The 19,534-nt window shown below is 35.9% G+C and overlaps 1 protein-coding gene and 1 long non-coding RNA gene across 4 annotated transcripts in view; one reads left to right on the top strand and one right to left on the bottom strand.

Moving 5' to 3' along the window:
• Nucleotides 1–970: 970 nt before the first annotated feature.
• On the bottom strand, nt 971–7,112 carry LOC121369126. The gene is made up of 3 exons (XR_005957567.1): nt 6,963–7,112; nt 5,730–5,855; nt 971–3,022 (listed from the first exon to the last, which is right to left on the bottom strand). It is a non-coding gene; the product is annotated as an uncharacterized LOC121369126 (long non-coding RNA).
• A 37-nt stretch (nt 7,113–7,149) lies between these two features.
• LOC121369125 (GRAM domain-containing protein 4-like) overlaps nt 7,150–19,534 on the top strand; it is a 36,377-nt gene continuing 23,992 nt past the window's right edge. The window contains exons 1-6 of one of the 3 annotated variants that reach the window (XM_041493988.1): nt 7,150–7,210; nt 9,739–9,897; nt 11,173–11,344; nt 12,521–12,641; nt 13,480–13,586; nt 19,324–19,492. In XM_041493988.1, coding sequence (XP_041349922.1) covers nt 9,784–9,897; nt 11,173–11,344; nt 12,521–12,641; nt 13,480–13,586; nt 19,324–19,492 — 683 coding nt within the window. In that variant the 5' untranslated portion in view covers nt 7,150–7,210; nt 9,739–9,783. Of the gene's footprint in view, nt 7,211–9,738; nt 9,898–11,172; nt 11,345–12,515; nt 12,642–12,946; nt 12,949–13,479; nt 13,587–19,323; nt 19,493–19,534 lie in introns of those variants that run through there. The other 2 variants (XR_005957566.1, XM_041493989.1) reach the window with 2 other exon arrangements.

The following is a 19,534-nucleotide window of genomic DNA, read 5'->3' as shown; positions in this document are numbered from 1 at the left end:
TCGAGCCCACTGGCACATGGGGCAGAAACAAGGTCATCCATTTGGTCCCATTTGCAGCCTGGCCCCAACTTATGTGTAGTTGTTTTAAGGGGTTTTTTCTTCAGTTTTCCTCCAGGTTTGTTTGGGCCGACGTTTTAGTTTTCCTTCTAGTATCCATCTCAGTGCAGTTTTGGAGAAGCTGTCCTTTTCTTTCTTAAGATATGGCTGATCCATCTCCATCTTCTAGTATTGTGTTCCTCATACAGTTTTGAAATATTTTGTGGCCAGAATATTCTCATTATATACTGATGGAAAGAAATAAGGGAACACATCAAATTGTAGACCAAATTTAATTCACTAGTGTAGTAATGTCTGTATTTCATACCAAGTTCTATAATATGGGATTGAATATCTGTAGTGTTGAATGAGCTGCCTATATGTTCCCAGTCAACATCTGACAATATGAATTGATTTTTGATGCAGTCATTATTTCTTGTTGCTGTCTGTGTGATCCTGTATTTCTTTCCATCAGTATATTTCGAAGGCATTTTGTGTAGAAGATGTTTAAAGTAAAGTTCTGTCAACGCCAGCATTCTGAGCCATATAAAATAATGGAGAGGACACAAGCTTTGTTAAACTACCATTCATTTTCATTTTAACTTATTTTCGTGCTTATATCCAATTACGGTTCAAGCATACTGTCCTGGGCACACACCTAAACTATCTGGGCTGTCTGTCCAGGACAGTGGGTTAGTTGTTAGTTGGTTAGCGAGAGAGAAGAGGGTGTAGTGGCCTTACACCTACCCATTGAGCCCTTAAGAACTCACTCTGGGTGTGAGCCGGTACCGAGCTGCGAACCCTGTACCTACCAGCCTGTAGTCCAATGGCTTAACCACTGCGCCACCGAAGCCGGTGGTAAACTACCCCTACTACTTAGAACTAATTACTACTACTAATAATAACAACAATAAGACTAATGCATCATTTTTTAAAATATCTTTTATTCCAAAACAACTAACATGACATAACCCAAGTACACAAGTGTTTGAATATTACCTGTAAGATTAGCTATGGTGAAACACTCGGTAACGGCCCTCTTATCAGCGGACAAGGTTTGGGAGCAAACGTCATTAGTCACCAATAGCTAAGCTTGCAGGTGTCTTGAAATACTGTCCACAGTTTAACCTGCTTTAACAGGCACTGGTGGGTCATACCTAATGAGAGACCAGGGGGCAATTGGGGAAAACTTTCCCCAAATCCCCCTCCCTTTTTTTTTTTTTTTTTTTTAACAGTGCCATTTTTATCTGGATAGAGAATACTGTTTACTCTCTACCCCAACTGCTTTGTTCGTTTATTGCTACCCCTCCCCACCCATTATTAACATTAGGTATGACCCAACTCTTTGTACAAGAACCTATTCATAAAAGGCCCTTCAAATATGTCATACTATACACAAAGTTCATGCATTTTTAACTTCTAAAAATCAGTGTTTTTTTTTTATCTCTTGGATACAGTCAGTGACAGATCCAGGAGTTTACTCCAGAGGGGGTGCAACTTGGCCAAAAAAAAAAAGGGCTCTTGCTGCAATCAGATGTCAATGTTTTAGAACTTTTTTCTGATGTTATGCACCTCTTGCAATAAAAGTTGATATTGTTTTTGACCGATTTTTGTAATCCATTTTTTCACCCCATTTTAGTACTGACATGTATCTAATATATCTTGTCAGTCAAGAATCACCAACCAAAAGAAATAACATGTTTTTTTCTTATTTACAATCATCTTGTTCTTATTTCGGGATAAATTGATAATATATATATTTTTTTAATATCTTCAGTTTATTATGGTACTTGTAGTATACAAAAGGGAGAGTGCACCCCTCCAGAATACCCCCTCTGGATCTGACACTGTTTAGGTGGCCTTTTCAAACAGGTCTGACTGGGGATTACCATATCACCATGTACAAAGGATTTCAGTCTTGACAAATATAAAAATGTCCAAAAAAAACAATTAAGTAAAAAATCCATAAAAATAGGATGTACAATGACACGAAGCACTGGGCTAATCACAATACTGTTTGTTTTTCTTCTTTCTGTAAAATTCTAACAGTATGGTACACTAAAATTACAAATCTACTAAATGAGGTGTAGATGTATTGATGTATTTCTGGTCACATAGTCAAATAAAATTTATTATTAACAGTCTTTCACAGCTAATTTATACCCAGAAAGATGTATCAGGCCATAGGATTTCAAATTTTGTGGGAAATAGACATAAACTACAAAAGTTGGAAGGCCTTACTTAGAGTTAGTGTAAAATTTGCAGTTACAACTTTATGCAAATTAATTTAAATATGTGGGGTTTTTTATTATTATTACAACCAATTTCCAGTGTCTGTATGAACTCTGCATTTAATTTAAATGCTAAGTTATTAACTTGCTTGAAATTCATTATACTTAAATTAACATTAATAAATAATACTAATATCAAAATACAATGTGTAGCTACAAGAGATAACTACTGAGGTGAAGGTTTTGATTCAGTACTTGTACCTTTTGATTAAAGATTATCCTAATCCACCCACCCCAAAAGAAAAAACAAATATATAAAAAATTATAAATTTTTAAAAAGTACAAATACTTGATTCCCACACACCCATGTAATGGCTACACAAAGGAAGTAGGTAAGGATGAAAACTATCGTTTCTTGGCCTTTTATGAATTACCGGGTAATGAATATGAAAGTCTGGAAAAGTTAATAAAATGTTAGAAAAACAACCCAAACCCAACCATATTTCCTTACAAAAAACAAGATAAAACACTATCAAAGGTATAAATATACAGACACAAAAAGAAAACATCTAATAACTAGTCTTTGACACTTTTGAACTTCCAACACACCCAGCTGAGGCATGCTGGGAAGCTTTGAACTTCCAACATGTCCAGTGAGCTGAGCATGCTGGGAAGCTATCCTCATCCACCACCGGGCCTTGCACAGCTTCTGTACGCAGCCGACTGATGTTGGCGAGTGACTACAGGATCCTCAGCTGCAAAACAACAAAACAATATTGATTTATGTGTGTCATTTAAAGATGTACTCTCTCTTCCCCATCCTATAACATCTTTTATTACATACCTATTCAATCTTATTATAGTGATAAAGGCATTTTTGAAACCGTGTAATAAATTTATCCTGTATCGCACACATGTGCAATCTGGACAGGAACTTTTAAATGGGGAATTCCATTTTTCTTTTTTACTGCAGTTAGTGCCTTTTATTTACTTACGTCATATAGGATTTACAAATGACGTCATATCGTATTTGAAACATTATACAAGGCTGCCGCAGAGTATGATTCTTAGCGTTAAGTAAATCCATGAAATAGTTTTGATAATAGAGATTTAACAAAGTGCTGTTATGACATTAAATTAAAAACCGTTTTTGTAAAACATAAAAGAAGGTATGAAATAAATACAGAACTTCACATACATTGTTTTTGCTTCCTATTTATTGCACTTGTTTATTTTGCAAAAGAACATACCACTCAATGCGGTACGTGGTCTCGTGGTATATATTCTTGCGCAAAATAAACTTGTGCAATAAATAGGAAGTGAAAACAATGTATGTGAAGTTCTGTATATTTATTAGCTTGTTTTTGTTTAACTACACAAATTAAAACAGTGTAAAAATGTAAAAATGAATGAATGAATGAAATGTTTGTTTGTTTGTTTCATTGTGTTAAGACGTGTTCCCATAGGCATTGGAAGGAGGAGGAAGGGTCACAGAAGACTCTTAACGTGAATATTAAGCATTGTCTCAGCCCCGTAGTTGAAAAAGTTAAAAGTTTGTTTTGTTTAACAACACCACTAGAGCACATTGATTTATCAATCATCAGCTATTGGATGTCAAACATTTGTTAATTCTGGCATATAGTCTTAGAGAGGAAACCCACTATATGTTCTCATTAGTAGTCAAATGCTTCACCAATGGCAGTTTTTTGCTGATGGATTAAAATTATTGCCATTGGTTGAAGGTACTATTTTTGGTTTTTATATTTGTTGCAAAAGTTATCAATTTAAAATTGCTGTAGGCAGGCTCAAAATTGCCATTTGTGAGCATTTTACCTGTGGCAAAAACATTTCAAAATTGCCATTTGTGAGCATTTTACCTTTGGCAAAAACATTTCAAAATTGCCATAGGTAACAAATTGTTAAATTCAAGCCCTGCAGTATGGACATACAGTCCTTGGTGATAGAATTTACTCACGATGGGGTTTTGTGGCATACTCATTGACAGAATATACTCACCACGGGGTTTTGTGGCATACTCATTGACAGAATATACTCACAACAGGATATTGTGGCATACTTGTTGATACAATACTCATGATGGGGTTTTGTGATATACTCACTGACAGAATATTCCCATGATTGGGTTTTGCAGAATACTCATTAATAGATATACTCATGTGTTTTTTTTACATATTCATTAATAAAATATTCTCATGATAAGGTTTTGCAATCATATTCATTAATAGAATATACTCATGATACGGTTTTGTGACATACTCCTTAATAGCAGGGCCATAGCTGGGGGGGGGGGGGGGGTAGGGGCAAGGGGCAAATCCGGTAAAAATAATAGAAACTTAAAGAAAATCCTTACGATAGGGTTTGGTGTCATACTCATTAACAGAATGTACTCATGATAGGATTTGGCGTCATACTCATTAACAGAATGTACTCACGACAGAGTTTGGCATCATACTCATAAACAGAATGTACTCACGACAGGGTTTGGCGTCATACTCATTAACAGAATGTACTCACGACAGGGTTTGGCGTCATACTCATTAACAGAATGTACTCACAATAGAGTTTGGCATCATACTCATTAACAGAATGTACTCAAGATAGAGTTTGGCGTCATACTCATTAACAAAATGTACTCATGATAGGGTTTGGTGTCATACTCATTAACAGAATGTACTCATGATAGGGTTTGGCGTCATACTCATTAACATAATGTACTCACGATAGAGTTTGGCGTCATACTCATTAACAGAATGTACTCACGATAGAGTTTCGTGTCATACTCATCAACAGAATGTACTCATGATAGGTTTTGGTGTCATACTCATTAACAATGTACTCATGATAAGAGTTTGGCATCATACTCATTAACAGAATGTACTCACGATAGAGTTTTGTGTCATACTCATTAACACATTAACAGAATATACTCACGACAGGGTTTGGTGTCATACTCATTAACACATTATCAGAATGTACTCACGATAGAGTTTGGCGTCATACTCATTAACAGAATGTACTCACGATAAGAGTTTGATTTCATACTCATTAACAGAATGTACTCACGATAGAGTTTGGCATCATACTCATTAACAAAATGTACTCATGATAGGGTTTGGCGTCATACTCATTAACAGAATGTACTCACGATAGGGTTTGGCGTCATACTCATTAACAGAATGTACTCACGATAGAGTTTGGCGTCATACTCATTAACATAATGTACTCACGATAGAGTTTGGCATCATACTCATCAACAGAATGTACTCACGATAGGGTTTGGCATTATACTCATTAACATAATGTACTCACGATAGAGTTTCGTGTCATACTCATCAACAGAATGTACTCACGATAGGGTTTGGTGTCATACTCATTAACAGAATGTACTCACGATAAGAGTTTGGTGTCATACTCATTAACACATTAACAGAATGTACTCACGATAGGGTTTGGTGTCATACTCATTGCTGAGTACACACTTCCTCTCCTTGATTCCCTTCATCTGCTCAGTTTGATTACTGGAACGCCCGCATGCTCGCCGAATCTTCTCAGCCACATAGCTGCAGGCTATTAAAATAAAACATAAATTGACATTATAGTGGCAAAGGAAGGTGCCAATAAGTGGGTGGGCACACACACACATATATATAATAAATATATATAAACCATCGCAACTGCTAATGGATCACGAAAAGGGGGGGAGGCACAACCCCTTTACCCCCACTGCTTTCTAGTCACCCCCCCCCAAACCTCCCAAATATCGTGACTTATGGTGGTTCTTGGTTATATACATGTACATTAATTAATAAGATAAGATAAACCTTGATCAACATACAGTTGTTATATAAATATGTTAGGTTTATACACTGACAGTGTACACATGTACTAAAAAGCAAACTGAAATCAGGTTAATTGGTCTAATATAGACCAGATGAGCTGATACTCAGATGTCAATCAAATTGCATGGATATCAGTTACATAAGATGACTCAGCAAAAAAATAAAAAACTGCCTGTCACAATGCAATAAGAATTTAACACTTTGTAGTTTGATGACGTTTGTAATAATAAACTATTGATATATTTTTTAATTTAACATTAACATCTGTCTTTTTACAATAACATCTGATATTGTATCAATTCATTGGTTTATTTACCAGGTAAATGCACTGACACAGTTAATTCTATTCAGATTTTTGTGCTATGTCACTGTCAGTATGTCACTGACAGCTTAATAGTTAATAAACCTTTGTCCTGTGAGTCACAAAAAAGGACTATATTAACATCTGTATTTTGACATTATAACATCTGTATTTTGAATCCACCCCAAACTGTACAGATGCATTGGTTTATTTACTAAGTAATCTTACTGACATAGTTTCTATTCAGATTTTGTTTTGCCTTGTCACTGTCACTTGTAATAATTAAATTATAGATCTGTATTTCTAAAATTTAACATCTGTATTTTGACTCCTTCCCAATACGGTCAATACTGTATCGATTCAATGGTTTATTTTCTAGGTTATCTTACTAACCCAGTTTCAATTAACATTTTTTGCCGTGTTACTGTCACTGTGACTTAGGACTATCGTCACTGTGTCAGGTTTCAATGACAAACAAAAGTTCAACTAATCAATAAAAATACAACTAATATGACGAGGAAACTGGAAGCATACCGTTAATGATTAATCATACCATCCTTTAGATTTGGTATCGGTACACCAGATAAATGTGTCTTTGATACAGATCGTCGCAGTAATTAATTAACACACGTTGAGGACGTCGACAACCAAGGGAAATGAAAAGTGCAACCAGCACAAACACGCGGTCACATGACGTGATCACGTGATTCCCGGAAATAAACAAACTTCAAAGTGCCTGCATGTTTGTGATCAGTTTTTGTCAAACGTTTGAGGTATATTCGGTAAGCGACATTGATCAATGTCCCAACCTATGTCATGGTGAGAATGGCTGTTTAACGGGCTATGATACAAAAAGTCTGATCTCTAAGGTGGTCAAGCAATATCTAAGCCAGTTTACTGTGCTTCTGGTTACTGGGTTTGGCTAATTACAGAAGAGAACTGCAAAGAACCCAACAGCACTTAAATTACTTTTCATATTATTTAAAGGGAAAGAGTTCGACCCATATCCCTCTATCAAAGGCTCTAAAGACTAACCCTAACGGTGCCTAAAACTAACACTAACCATTGAAAGGGGTGTATGGGTCGAACACTTACCGAAGAAATATTTGATCTAGATAATATTAACAGTCACTCTGCATGTAGTCTGCAATAATATAAAGTGACACCACAGATACAATGCCTTGTATGAGAATAGCCACAAAAATAACCGATTGCATAGCATTCAATGACATCATAATGTTGACCATTATTCTCGCAGCTATTTGTAATGTGTGGCATCGCCTTAAGTAGTACTGGTAACTTACAGTACTTGCCATGATAGTTCATCAAGATTAACCTCGCCATATACATGCACTCGAGGTTAATCTTGATGAACTATTGCCATAAGTAAAATCAAGGCAAACTGTAGATCAAGCTTCTAAAATGATGCCAGGCGAACAATCACATAAAGTTTCAGTGATTAAATGTGAGGTCAGGGTTTCTAGATTTTGGTAGCCCCACTGCCATGGCTAGTGATATTCAATGTTGGGCTAGTAAATAACTACTATTGCCATGCCCGACGGCTAGTGAATTTTGTTTTGTCAAATGCCGCAATTAAGTCTATTTTATTTACATATGAATATCCTGTCCCCACCCCTTACCGTAGTGTTTTTAAGCTCTATCTCCTTGTTTAGGTGACATATCCGATTATTACTATTAGTAAAATTGTGTTAACTTAAAGTAAAGTAGGGCTAGTTAATTTTCACTCATAGCTAATTATTTTTTTTAATCACTGATCCCATGGCTAGTGGATTTTGTAAAAATTCTAGAAGCCCTGCATATTACTATAAGAGTGGCAACACAATCCTATTTTGTTTACAGCTATAGATTCTTATTGTAGCAGGTTATATGAATTGCATTTGGTAAATATCTTCTTTTAATGCACATTTATTTTATCATATTTAGTAAATTTTCATCAAGAAAAACTTTTAACTTGATTAAAAATGTAAACAGAATTAAAGTTTGGTTCAACTAAAATATAAAATACATTGCTGAAAAAAAATCAATCATGTGCCAATAGTCTGTATGAATAATATATATATGCTATTTAATTGTGTTAATAATTTCACAAACTGAAAATCAAATTATTGTTTTACAGTTGTTTGAGCTGAGCCGGGCAGTTTGGTTTTGTGAAGACTCAGAAGAGTCTTCATTTCATTTCAACATATATTCATGCTTATGTCCAATTAAGCTTCACAGACCTCAGAATTTAAGGGAGCTATCACTCTTGCTCACTATCTTTTTTATTTAATTTCAACTTATTTTCATGCTTATATCCAATTAAGGTTTAAGCACTGTTCTGGGTACACACCTCAGCTATCTGGGCTGTCTGTTCAGGACAGTGGGTTAGTTGTTAGTTGGTCAGTGGTTAGTGAGAAAGAAGAGGTTGTAGTGGATTTGCACCTACCCATTGAGCTCTTAAAAACCCGCTCTGGGTGGGAGCCGGTACCGGGATGCGAACCCTGTACATACCAGTCTGTAGTCCGATGGCTTAACCACTGCACCACCGAGGCTGGTTGGGGAGCTATCACTCTCGCTCACTATCACTCAAGTTCAAGGGAAGTAATTTTTAGCTCCCTTAGCATGTGAATTTATATGATATCAATATGGTAATTAAATGGCTCTCCATGACAGTGGGTTAATGGTCTGTGGTTACTATAGTGCAAGAGAAGTTTGTTGATTTTACCATACACCTGCTGGTACCCATTTAAGTGCTAAAGCCTGCTCTGGTTGGTAGCCGGTACCAGGCTGTGAACCTACCAGCATATGGAGTGTCAATGGGAGATTTTTTTAAATGGCAGTGACACTAAAACACCACCCCCCCCCCCGCCCCCCCCCCAAATATTTGTTTTGTTTAACGACACCACTAAAGCACATTGATTTATTAATCATCAGCTACCGGTATTGGATGTCAAACATATGGTCATTTTGACAGTCATAGAGATGAAACCTGTTACATTTTTTGATTAGTAGCAAGGGATCTTTTATATGCACCATCCCACAGATAGGATATCACATACTACAGCCTTTGATATACTAGTTGTGGTGCACTACCTGTGACAAGCAATAGCGCAATGGGCCCATGGACGGGGATCGATCCCAGAGCAACCATGCATCAAGCGAGTGCTTTAACACTGGGCTACATCCTGCCCTGACACTAAAAATGGCCACATACTTGAATGCAAATGAATGTAATTGACTAACGTGATTTACATAATAATAATTACTACAGATGCAATATTATTTAATAATATCTTTTTATGCATTTCAGATATTAAAAATATATGGAAACCAGTTACAAATGGATTAACTCAATATGAGCCTCAGGAAAACATTACGTTCCCGATTCAAGGGAGATAAATCTGAAGAGAAGAATGCTTCAAAAGGTTCGAGAGACAGAAGTTTCAGTGATTCCAGTGGAAAAGATGAGGTAACATATGAAGATTTCATCTACACATCCTGTACAACTTGGAACTCAAAGATAATGTATTGATTTTATATCAACGATTTATCTTTTCTATTTGGCAACATGATTGGGACGATGCAATTGCGAACAAGCTTCATTCTATCAAGCCAGTCTTGGGAGAGTGGCAGTCCTCCTATAGACAATGCAGGAAGGATGAAATAGTCTTGTGTCGTGCTCGCATCGGTCATACATATTTGACCCATTCATTTATCTTAAAGAAAGATCCTCCACCTCAGTGTGAGCACTGTCAGTGTACTTGGACGGTGCGCCACATTTTGGTGGAGTGTAAACATCTTAAAGAAACTCGAAAATATATATTTAGACCACAAAATGTGATGGAATCCTTTTGATTCCATCTAGAACTTATTTTACAGTTTTTATGTGATGCTGATTTTTATTGTAAATTTTAATATTATCTATCTATGATATTTGTATTTTTCGCACAGTTCTTTACACTGTGTTTTAATTTAACTGTTGAATTTTTATATTGATGTTGATCATCACTTACTGTTTGCATTTACCATAGTTTGACACCCAATAGCCGATATATTTTTTGTGCTGAGGTGTCGTTAAACATTCATTCATTCAATGATAAGAATAATATATTTTGAGGTGGTATTTAGCCCAGTCGGTAGAGTGCTTGCCTGAGATGATTGATTGAACCTCCTCAGCACACCCATTGGGTTTCTTTCTGTTTGAGTTAATGTTCCATGACAGATATATCTAAGGCCATGGTGTGTGCTGTCTAGTCTGGGAAAGTGCATATAAAAGATCCCTTGCTGCTAATGAACAAATGTAAAAGGTTTTCTCTGAAGACTGACAAGTAGAAATTACGACAAATGTCTGACAATGCTTTCTTAAACCCTCTTGAGCAATATTTCATCATCCTTGCCAATGTTTTTGCATTACACTGCAAGAGTTTAGTGAATTAGGACTCCTAGGACTCTTAGGAGTTAATATTGAGATAATATTAAGATATTTAGTGAATTAGGACTCAATTTTATGGACTTAAGGTGATCTTAGTGCTAAGATCGCTTTGTAAAATGGGTCCCTGGTCACTAGAGATGCTAGGGTCTAGTTTGAGATGATGAAGATTCCACTGACTTAACACACTACAACTGCAGTTGAGTTGGATATTATTCTGTAAAAAAAACCCCTGGGCATAAGCTTACACAAATTATATTCTCTTAAAAGTGAGTTACTACAGGTTTTGCCATTCCTTCCAATTTCTGTTTGTAGCTGTTTGAGATTGTTGATTCGGAGAAGGAGGATGAGAAGCTACTAGATGGAAGTCATCACGCGTCTGCCGACAACAGTGTCCAGCACTTCGAGGACCGTCTTGTGTTTGAGCAGCAGCTTACACAGCTTCAGGAACAACTTGTTGGTGTGATGATAGAAAACCAGAATTTACGTATGTTTGTTTTTAACCACTGGGATGGGATTTAGATTTAGGTCAGTCAGTAGAGCACTAGTCTGAGATGCTTGGATCGTAGGATGGAAGTCCATAGGCAGATTGACTGGGCTTTTTCCTATCTTAACCAGTGCCACATGACTGATACAGTGAAACCTCTCGAAACCAGACCCTCTGTAAACCGGAATTCCCTCAAAACTGGATGTTTTACCCAGTCCCTTTTTAAAAACCAGTACAGAACTTAAACTCTCTAAACTGGATCCCTCTTAAAACCGGACATTTGTCTTGGTCCCTAGGGTGTCCGGTTTAGAGGGGTTTCACTGTATATCAAAAGATGTGGTATGTGTTGTCCTGTCTATTGGGGAAAGTGCATATTAAAGATCTATAAGGACGGCATGTCAGAATTACTATTTAAATGGTTGACATCTGGTAGCATATGATTAATAAATCAATATGCTCTAGTGGTGTCATTAAACGAAGAAAACTTTAACTTTCTTTAAGCACTGTTCATACAGGTACATTGAATTTTGTGTACTGCCCAGATGTTTTATTTTAAGCTATATGGGCCTCTACAAAGGAATCTGCCATTGATTGGCATTACAATAGAAAACCAGCATTTAAATAGTCATCTTTAAGCAGACTAATTTTGTTTAAAATTAGAGGCTTTAAAAAGGGGAAATCTCAAGTAATTGGTGTTAGATGGAATTTATGGTTTGTTCAAGCAAGGGACACAATCGTTTGTACTAAGCAATGGCCTTTGTGCCAGTCAAAAACGTAAGACTGTTTATCAATTTGTTTTCAACCTTCAGACATCCTGTTTAAATTGTTTTTGTCAGTTTACAACATTTTAATGAATTTTCTCATTTAGATTTCTGATTCAAGGGAGATAAGTCTTAAAGTACCAATGGAATGGAAATTCAATAATCCAGACTTTGTTTGCAAAAAAACATATGCTTGGGATTAATGAGGTTTTACAGTAGTTTTAGAGTGGCTGGGGCTTGATACTCAACATATTATACAAAAGTTTTAGCATTTTTTGTGCATTGTGTTTGTAAATTATTGACCAAACTGGTATTAGAACCAGTGTATGTTTTATGTTAATTTGATATTTATGTTTTATACAAGTTTTCCATAATTTTATATATTTTGTAGAAAATTCAAACATTTGTTTTTCAGAAACTGAGTTGAACCAGTTCAAGGAAAGTAGTTTGTTAGACAAACTGAAGCAAGAACTAGAATACGAGAAGAAAAAATGTGTGCATCTTGAAACCAAATGCAAATCTTTGTTGAAAAAAAAGTGAGTTAATCAAGTCAATTAGTAAAGTAGATTAAAACTGAAAATATATTAATTGTTTTTGAATGCTGAATAAGCTGATACACAAGCAGGCATATGTGCTGGTGTTTATGCATGGACATCTAGACTGTGGCGAGTGAAGTTTACAGTGGGGCGAGTTGGACTCCCTGGAAAATGTTTGGAAAGAAAAGGAGAACATTTGCTTGAGTTGGGTGGGGTGGATTTTGACCCATGAAACACCCTCAGGATACGTGCCTGACAAGAGTTTTGCAAACACGAGGGGAACAAATTGTTCTGCTATTCTGTAGAAGTAGAGTGTATGGCAGCAACTCTTCATTCTAGTCTTGTTCCTTTAACATCAACACATGCATCTCTCTTTTGACAGTTTGTGCCACCCATTTACCTTTGTCCATGAGTGTCTGACACCTTACTTCCTGGACTACGGGGCAAGATTTAGCTCAGTCGGTTAAGTGCTCGCTTGAGGTTCTTGCATCACAGGATTGAGCCACCTCGGTGGATCCATTCAACTGATTGGTTTTTTTCTTGTTCCAGCCAGTGCACCACAGCTGGTCAAAGGTCGTGGTATGTGCATTCCTGTCTGTGGAAAAGTACATATAAAAGATCCCTTGCAGCATTAGGAAAAATCTAGCAGGTTTCCTCTGATGACTACGAGTCAGATTTATCAAATGTTTGACATCCAATAGCCGATGATTAATTAATCAGTGTGCTCTAGTGGTATCGTTAAACAAAACAAAAATAACAAAAAACTCATGGCAGTTTGTGCCACCCATTTACCTTTGTCCATCAGTGTTTGACACCTGACTTGCTGGACTAATTGTAGAAAAAAAAGAAAGAGCAACACCCCAGACTCTGACAGTGGCCATGACAAACCGAAGAGCAGTGATTCTGGCAGTGTTACAACTGAAGATGCTGTGGAGGATGAAACAGGTTAGTTGCATTCACTGCGAGATCATAAAAATCATAGTCACTGTAGTGCTACCAATGTAATAGTAAACCTCATCAGGCAAAGTGATTAAAAAGGTTTGCTCTGGTTAGCCTGAATTCACCCTGTCTTTGTCCATGTAACAAAATCGATGCCACCTTGTAAAAATAGTCTGTGCTAGTGCCACTTGCTTTGTACCCAGTCATGGATTAATAGTGAAGAAGGCTAGGGGTGAATACTTTATCAAAAATAATAATTGAATGTTAATTATGTTAGTTTTTAATTTGAAAGGACACTAGCACCACAAGATCATGTTACAGGGTCAAAGATAGGCCTAGCCCAGGGCACACCAGTGGCTGGTGTTTAATGTAAAATGCGCTATTGACTGTTGAAGCTTAATTTTTAGTAGCCCTATTGTATAAGTTGTATACCTGTGGCATAGGAAGGTGCCAGAATGGGGTTGGGGGCACACACACATATACATGTATATAAATACAATTGGATCCCGTTGGCTCGAACCCTATCGGTGCTTGAGAAAGTGTTCGACCCATCGGGTAGTTTGACCTAACCATTCGGTCAACCTCAGACATTTCCGTAACATCAGTTAGAAAGTTGAATTGGATACAAATTGTCATACATGTAAGTGCACTGAAATAAAATAAATAAATGGCAATTTCATAATCTGTATTTACATGAATTTATTACTAAACAATTTGAATATTTCAACAAAAAAAACACAACCCCAGCACTGTCCACTTTCCAGCAATATGGTCGTGTTCAAAGTAACGCTTTATACTGAGGCCTGTTTGTGCACTAATTGTTTGATTGGTATTTCGCTTCATCTCACATTTCAGCTGTATTTGAAAGATCATTACCGATAGCCGCTTAACAAACAGCATGTCAAGTGTAGGAATAAAAGGATTGCCTGGCTGTTGCTGCAATTCCCCGATTCATCTATAGTTTGTTCCGCCTAAATAATTAATCCGAAGGTTGTAATAACCAACTGCCCAAGCGCAGCAATTGTTGGTCCTGTTTGGTAGTTTACCATTTGATATTAATTTGATGGATCACCAGTTCGAGGGAAATACAGCTAATAACACAGATGGTACTGATAATTTAGTTTGAGCGAAGGCTTATAGTCGACCCTGGACGTGTTCGACCCACCAGCAGTTAATATAAGGGTTTACTGAACAAAAAACTTGGGATTCTATTGTATATATAAACCATCATTGCTGCTACTAGATGAAGAAAAGTTGGGGGGGGCACATGCCCCCTTGCCTCCCCCCCCCCACTTCCTATGCCAGTGTATACATATAATAAATATTTAAAACTCAGTTTATGTTCTGTATTGAATACTTATTTAACAAAAATTTCTCCCTCCTGTTGAAAACGTCTCTCCCTCAAGTTTTGAGGAATATGTTTTTTATTCTAGAATGGACATTTGTTGAATCTGGTAAGAAAAGAAAAATTAAACTGTATGAATTCACATCCCTTACAAGTATATTTCACACACAATCTCTGTATCACATTAAAGGGACAGTCCTGAGTTTGTTGCCATTGTAAAGATGTTGCTGACTAACGGAGACATTCTAATGACAAAAATAACATATATTAAATATATTTTTACTGCACAAAATATCAGTGGCTTTATATTAAATGTGTTTCTGATCATCCGTCCCATCATTCTATAAGAATCTTTTTTGTGAATAGTTTGGTTTGACATCAGTAGAAAAGTAAAACTGTTTGGAAATAATAAAAAAAAACCCAACTATTTTTGTGTACAATTTACAAATCAATTGGCTCAGAAATAAATACTGGTAACTTGTAGTAAAGTCCATAGTTTGAAAAAAAAGGAGTTCCTCTGTAGGTCAAACTACATTTTATTCTCTAAAATATTGTTTTCCTTATGTACACAATTATTGGGAAACCAAATTCAGTTTGGGCTTCTTACAAACATTAGGATTTATCAGAAACACATTCAGTATAGTGCCTACAGACACTGATATTCTAAGCAAGAAACTCTATTTAGTAAGATATTTTAGTCATTAAATTTTTATTAGTCAGAAACATCTTGCAATGGCAACAAACTCAGGACAGTTTCTTTAAATAACACGATAATGTTTAACCTTGAGTGAGTTTTGGTAGAAACTTCCTGTACTTATCAGGTGCAACAAAGGTACACTGTAGAATAGATGAACTGCTTGACATATATGCTTAATTTAAGCTTTAGCCCTGTTAACCTTTATTGATTGATTCATGCTGAACCCTGACAAACTACAAACACTTGATTCAGGTTGTATCCTTATAAAACACAGCACATGATATCTGTTGTAACCCATTGTTTGCAGTATAACCCAGTAAACCTATTGTCCTTGTTTCATGATGTATCTCAGTTGTAACCCATTATTTACATTATAACCCAGTAAACCTATTGTCCTTGTTTCATGATGTACCTCAGTTGTAACCCATTATTTACATTATAACCCAGTAAACCTATTGTCCTTGTTTCATGATGTACCTCTGTTGTAACCCATTATTTACATTATAACCCAGTAAACCTATTGTCCTTGTTTCATGATGTGCCTCAGTACAACATAATTGCTTAATTTGCACTGTATCCTATCCCCCAACCTTCCCTCCAACCTTCCGCCACAAAAACAACAAAACACAAAACAAAAATAAACCCCACCTATGCTTGATTCATTATGTAAACCCATCAAACTTTTAATACTGGATGTTTACTCTAACCCGGGTTAAATATAAATGTTGGATGCCTGCTGTAGCACATTAAAATGTTAATGCTGAATGGATGCGGTAACCAAGTCCAAACATTAATGCTGAATGGATGCTGTAACTAAGTCCAAACATTAATGCTGAATGGATGCTGTAACCAAGTCCAAACATTAATGCTGAATTCATGCTGTAACCAAGTCCAAACATTAATGCTGAATTCATGCTGTAACTAAGTCCAAACATTAATGCTGAATGCATGCTGTAACCAAGTTCAAACATTAATGCTGAATTCATGCTGTAACTAAGTCCAAACATTAATGCTGAATGCATGCTGTAACTAAGTCCAAACATTAATGCTGAATGCATTCTGTAACGAAACATTAATGCTGAATTCATGCTCTAACTAAGTCCAAACATTAATGCTGAATGCTTGCTGTAACTAAGTCCAAACATTAATGCTGAATGCATGCTGTAACTAAGTCCAAACATTAATGCTGAATGCATTCTGTAACCAAACATTAATGCTGAATTCATGCTCTAACTAAGTCCAAACATTAATGCTGAATGCTTGCTGTAACTAAGTCCAAACATTAATACTGAATGGATACTGTAACCAAGTCCAATCGTTAATGCTGAATGGATGCTGTAACCAAGTTCAAACATTAATGCTGAATGGATGCTGTAACCAAGTTCAAACATTAATGCTGAATGGATGCTGTAACCAAGTTCAAACATTAATGCTGAATAAATGCTGCAGCCATTCCAAATGATAATGCTGAATGCTTACTGTAACCAAGTCCAAACATTAATGCTGAATGCATGCTGTAACCAAGTCTAAACATTAATGCTGAATTCATGCTGTAACCAAGTCCAAACATTAATGCTGAATTCATGCTGTAACCAAGTCCAAACATTAATGCTGAATTCATGCTGTAACTAAGTCCAAACATTAATGCTGAATGCATGCTGTAACCAAGTTCAAACATTAATGCTGAATTCATGCTGTAACTAAGGTCCAAACATTAATGCTGAATGCATGCTGTAACTAAGTCCAAACATTAATGCTGAATGCATGCTGTAACTAAGTCCAAACATTAATGCTGAATGCATTCTGTAACCAAACATTAATGCTGAATGGATCCTCTAAGTCCAAACATTAATGCTGAATGGATGCTGTAACTAAGTCCAAACATTAATGCTGAATGGATGCTGTAACTAAGTCCAATCATTAATGCTGAATGGATGTTGTAACCAAGTCCAATCGTTAATGCTGAATGGATGCTGTAACCAAGTTCAAACATTAATGCTGAATAGATGCTGCAGCCATTCCAAATGATAATGCTGAATGCTTGCTGTAACCAAGTCCAAACATTAATGCTGAATGCATGCTGTAACCAAGTCCAAACATTAATGCTGAATGCTTGCTGCATGTTGCAGATAACTGTGTATATTCCAGTAGTCCAGTTGAGTGTGGCGTTGATGCTACCACTATGATGGTTGGTGAAGATTTTCAAACAGTTGGTGAGAAAAACTCTCTTCATTTGATACTTTGTACATACAGAGATAGCATTCTTACATTCTCTTGTGATGAAACTTAAATACGTTTTGTTTTACTATAGATACATGTCATACTATAGATCCATGTCATACTATAGATCCATACATTTCATTCCAAAGATAAATGCCATTTATTCTGTAACCACTGTTTCTATTGGCTGGTTATGATGACCAAATAAGGCAAAGTAATAAACTGCTTCTACTTCTAACAGTTTATCACTTGTGTGACCAAAACCAGACTGGAAGTTTACTTTGGACTAGATTTTCAATTGTTTAATTTTTCATATCATTAATTTCAGTAAAAAAATAAAGTTTTGTGTCATTGTAAATTAAGGTAACAAAATTGTTTTAATTATGAATTAAGAGTTTAAAATCTATTTTTGAAATGAGAAATTTAATATTATACAATGAATGAGGACATTGATCTTGTTTGATGTCATTTTGTGGACCAGGCTTACTTGCGTAGATTGATCATGCAGTTTGTGTTTGAAAAACTGGGAATAAATATAATTTCTCTGCCCTTTTTGGTGAATGGAGAATTCCCTTTATTAACTTGACAGAATAAAGCTGATAACATACATTTCCTTAACCTGCGTAACATTTTATTAACAAAATAAGCTCTCAAATATGTCTTTATAGCTTGCTTGATGCTTATGTTTGCCCAGGGCTAGCTCTGGCACTCGTCAAATTCACCAATTGCGAATTTTGAAAGCAGTTGGTGAATTTTATTTTAATTTGGCGAAAAAATTTCATGTAATAATTGACATTTTGTATAAAATAACTGTTGATTTCTGCAATTTTTGAAGTTTATTAGACTATTAGGTGAAATGTTTTGCTCACCCAGAGCTACCCCTGTTGCCATAAAAGGATATTGATGTTAGACATTTAACAACAACACATTGTTATGGGTTTTTGTTTGTTGTTTGTTGGGTTGTTGGGTTGTTGTTGTTTTTTCATTTATTTTTTTTCATGTAAAAATGCATGAAGGAAGTGGAATTAAAGTTCAGATCTATATTTAAATGTGGAAAACATTGATTAAAATCTGTAATTTGTTGTGCTTGTTCTAATTAAATCACCAAAAACAACTTACATCTTTCTTCCAGTGTTAATTTAATTACTCTTGAGTTGATGCGGCTGTCTACATATACACTCATTTTTATAATTAGCATCTTCCATAATCTTTTATTTGACCAATCAAAATGCTGCTTGCAGATTCATGCTATCAATTTGGAATCATGCTACGTGAATTTGGAATGCTTCAACTGAATTAAAAAGAATGTTGGAAATAATTTGAATGTCAAAATTCTGTAAAACATAATGACATTTTAATGTCATCTCCAAACCCCATTTATATGCACTGATATACATTGCTGGTACATACGTGGCAGTATGAACTGATGTCTTTCACATTTATACCAATAACATCTTGTATTTTGTTTCTGTATTAATTAGATGCTGCTCCTATAGACAAGAAACCCGTTGACGTGAGCAAGCAGTCGATATTTGATCGAGTGTGGGAGGCCATTATGAGGGTTGTGTATGAGTTTCTGGATGATTTCACAGAAGCACCGGATAATGAACAAAACGAGGAGCAGGAAGCAGACGCGCTTTCTCCCACGAAGTATGTACACAGCAAATCATTTATGTGCCTTTGTTGTGATGG

Source organism: Gigantopelta aegis, chromosome 3, assembly GCF_016097555.1.
Source record: "Gigantopelta aegis isolate Gae_Host chromosome 3, Gae_host_genome, whole genome shotgun sequence".
NCBI classification, from domain to species: Eukaryota; Metazoa; Mollusca; class Gastropoda; order Neomphalida; family Peltospiridae; genus Gigantopelta; species Gigantopelta aegis.
The sequence above is the reverse complement of the archived record's forward strand: the minus strand, read 5'-3'. Positions and strand labels throughout refer to the sequence as shown.